At 39.7% G+C, this 3,242-nt stretch overlaps 1 protein-coding gene across 1 annotated transcript; it reads left to right on the forward strand.

Annotated features, from left to right (window-relative positions):
* The first annotated feature begins 384 nt into the window (after positions 1-384).
* Positions 385-2,268, forward strand: LOC103355797 (complement C1q-like protein 2). Its single transcript, XM_008279714.1, has 3 exons — positions 385-639; positions 731-859; positions 949-2,268. The coding sequence occupies exons 1-3, from the start codon at positions 456-458 to the stop codon at positions 1,227-1,229; spliced, it is 594 nt and encodes a 197-aa protein (XP_008277936.1). The 5' UTR covers positions 385-455; the 3' UTR covers positions 1,230-2,268.
* The last annotated feature ends 974 nt before the right edge of the window (positions 2,269-3,242 follow it).

The raw sequence follows: 3,242 nt of genomic DNA on the forward strand, positions 1-3,242 counted from the left end.
CAGAAACATGAATGACCTTCAGCGGTAAAGAGACACTCTGACAGAACAGTTCCACGGTCATTCGTTACAAGTCAACAGTTAAATATTAACCAGTTTGCATTCAGCTGCTTATAAATTTCAACTTATCAAAGTCTGTAAGAAAATACAATGCAGCTGCAGCAACAAGATGAGGTGTGTGCACATGAGAAAAGTCTCACATGTGGATTAAAACCTGACCACAGAGATTGAGAAGAATGCCTGGTTTTAAATGTGGCAATAAATCAAAGCAGCATGTTGTTTGCTCGCTGGGATTAGAGCAAGGTGACCTGACATAGATGCCACCTGGATCAAACAGGAACAAGCTAAACCTAAATAATTTGGGTGTTTCGTGTCATCGCTAAACAAACATTCATGTTAGTTATATCAGCGACCAGCAGTCAGATGAATCAGATGCTGAGCGCGTTCCACCACACAAGATGATTCTGTCCATTTATCTGCTGATGTTTTTCTGCTGCGGCCTGACTGTAGCCGGGTACAAACCTCCCTGCCCTGAATCCTGCGCGAGTCAGGCAGAGCTTCACAAAGTGAAACATAAAGTGGAAGATCTGGAACGAAAACTGAAGGAGAACGTGGACCTGACCGCTGAGCTGAAGAGGATAGGTACGGTAAACCTTGAAGATTTCATCTGTGCTTTAGTGTTAATTCAGACTGAATAATGCGTGTTTTAATGCACTTCTCTTTGTGCACACAGTGACCTTTAAGGTGGCTTTCAGTGCGGCAATAGGACGATACGGATCCATCGGACCGTACACCACCGACAAAATTCTGCTCTACAAAAGAGTCATTACAAACGTTGGCAACTCTTACAACAAACACAAAGGTAAAGAAATCACACAAGACAAATACTAACAGGTGAAGTTTGGGCATGAAAATGATGAATGATTCCATTTCTGGATGTTGCTTTCACAGGTATCTTCACAGCACCTGTTGCAGGTATTTATTACTTCAGCTTCTTCTATCATGCTGGAGGAGACTGTGAGGCGATGCTGTATCTCTACAAGAACTACAAGCTGGTTGTCATGACCAGTGACCACATATCAAAGAAAGACACAGCAGACAATGGAGGAAACGGGGTGGTGCTGCATCTGCAGAAAGGAGACCAAGTGTATGTGTGCATGGCTGCATACACGCATATTTGGGGATCGTTTTACCATTCAACTTTCAGTGGGTTCTTGATCTCTCGACATTAAAAATCTAAAACTCTGAAGTTATTTTTCCCCTCTTGGGAGACAGAATTGATATTTAGGCACATGATTTACTGCCCTACTACCCCTCTATAGATATGAACCTCACTGATGTGTAATAATGATGAAGTTGTGAATCTGATTTGATAGAAAGTTGCTGTTGTCAGTTCTGGATACTCACTGAAATAAACTGTCTGACTTTCATTTTTTGAAAAAAAGACTTCTAAATCTTCTGATATAGAAGTGAACAGCATGCATTGTGAATAAATAGAAATGACAAATATTGAGAAAACAAATGTGTTCCTCCCTGTGTAAAGTTTTCCTTTGAATACTGGAGTGGGTCTGGCTGAAAAGAGAGTTCTGGGGACGTTACTGCAGGTGGAGTTTAATTCCAGGTTGGTTTGTTTGTGTTTCATTCGGTTTCTATTTTATGCCGTCCAGTAAAGTCCTGCTACAGCACTTATAGTAGATGTGAGAGTGCATTAGATGCATGATGTTCTAACGTAGTCCAGTTCTGCCACATGGATTAAACAGGAAGGAGCAATACCTACAGAACCTGTGTGTTCTGTGTAATCGTATCTGTAATGTCATAAATGACTGGCATCAGATATGAAAGTACTCACTTAGAAAGTAACTACAAAGCAAAGCGGATCCTGGAATCCTGTTGTGTTACCAGTAACTCAGTTTCTAGTTGGAAGAATCCATTGCTACTTTCAGATCATGTTAAGGGTAATTAGTTTTTACATTTAACTTTCATCAAATCTTTTATTTAATGTCAAAATTAATGGACTTTGAAAAGCTGTCAAAAAAATACTGGTTTCTGGAGCCGAGGACGGGAGACGCTGCAAACATACATCTTTGTACGACACAACTTTCAGGAGTTTCTTTGTCACTCCCATGTAAAAAAAAAAAAATAAAAATCTGATATCTCTTTAAACCATATTGATGTATAATAATGATAATGTTGTGAATCTGATTTGATAGAAAGCTGCTGTTGTCAGTACTGGACTCACTGAAATAAATCATCTGACTATTCCTGAAAACATGATTTTGTTTGAGTTATTCTGCTCTAGAAGTGGACAGCATGCATGGTGGATAAATAGCAATACAGACGGATTTAGCCTTTTATTTTCCAATGACATGCAGGTTATGTGACTCTGCTGGAGTGATGCTCAGGATGAGCAGAGTCACCTTGACATGAAATGGACTTCAATAAAATTACGCATTTCCTTTGAATTCAAGTAAATAGCGCGTCCTCTCCATCTGAATGCATCGAATCAGCAGCATGCTGAATGCAAACAGATGCACGACACCATTCTAGTGACGTGATACAAAGGAAATATACTGCAGTTGAAACCATAAGTCTACATTCACTGTATAAAAAGACCTTTTTGTTTCTCACTATCTGACATAGAAGGTGACTAAACCTTTCCTGTTTTAGCTCAGTTAGGATTACCGTCTGCTAAACACCAGAACAATGACAGAGAGAATTTTTTATAGATTTATTTTTAAATTACTGTCTTCAAAGTCAGGAGTTTACATACATTTCCTTTGCATTGCCTTTAAACTGTACGATGGTCTGGGTTCACTTCCACAAGCTTCTCACAATAGTTTGTTGGAATTATGGCCCAGTACATGTTAGTTCATATAAAATATGAAACACAGAATAAGTGGTTGCATATTCATTCACCCCCAACAAGTCAGTATTTCATAGATGCACCTTTGAGCCTGTGTGGTCTCAGTGAAGCCCGTTCTTCTTTGCTAACGCTCTGTCAGGCTGCACAGGACTCCTGAGGGTGCAGCCTTCTTCAAGTCCAGCCATAACTTCTTAATTGGATTGTGAATTCTTATGCAAAAAGCCAAATGAACTTCCAAAGGGGGATGTGAACACATTCAATAAACACTGCAGTGAAAGTCTAAAGTAGGAAATCGTAGCATCGCACTGGAGGCAAGAGTAACTCACTGATACATGCTGTTTGCATAACTTGCAAAACAACCCAAAGCAACACATGATCAGAA

This window comes from Stegastes partitus, unplaced genomic scaffold (genome assembly GCF_000690725.1).
Source record: "Stegastes partitus isolate 25-593 unplaced genomic scaffold, Stegastes_partitus-1.0.2 Scaffold168, whole genome shotgun sequence".
Taxonomy (NCBI): domain Eukaryota; kingdom Metazoa; phylum Chordata; class Actinopteri; family Pomacentridae; genus Stegastes; species Stegastes partitus.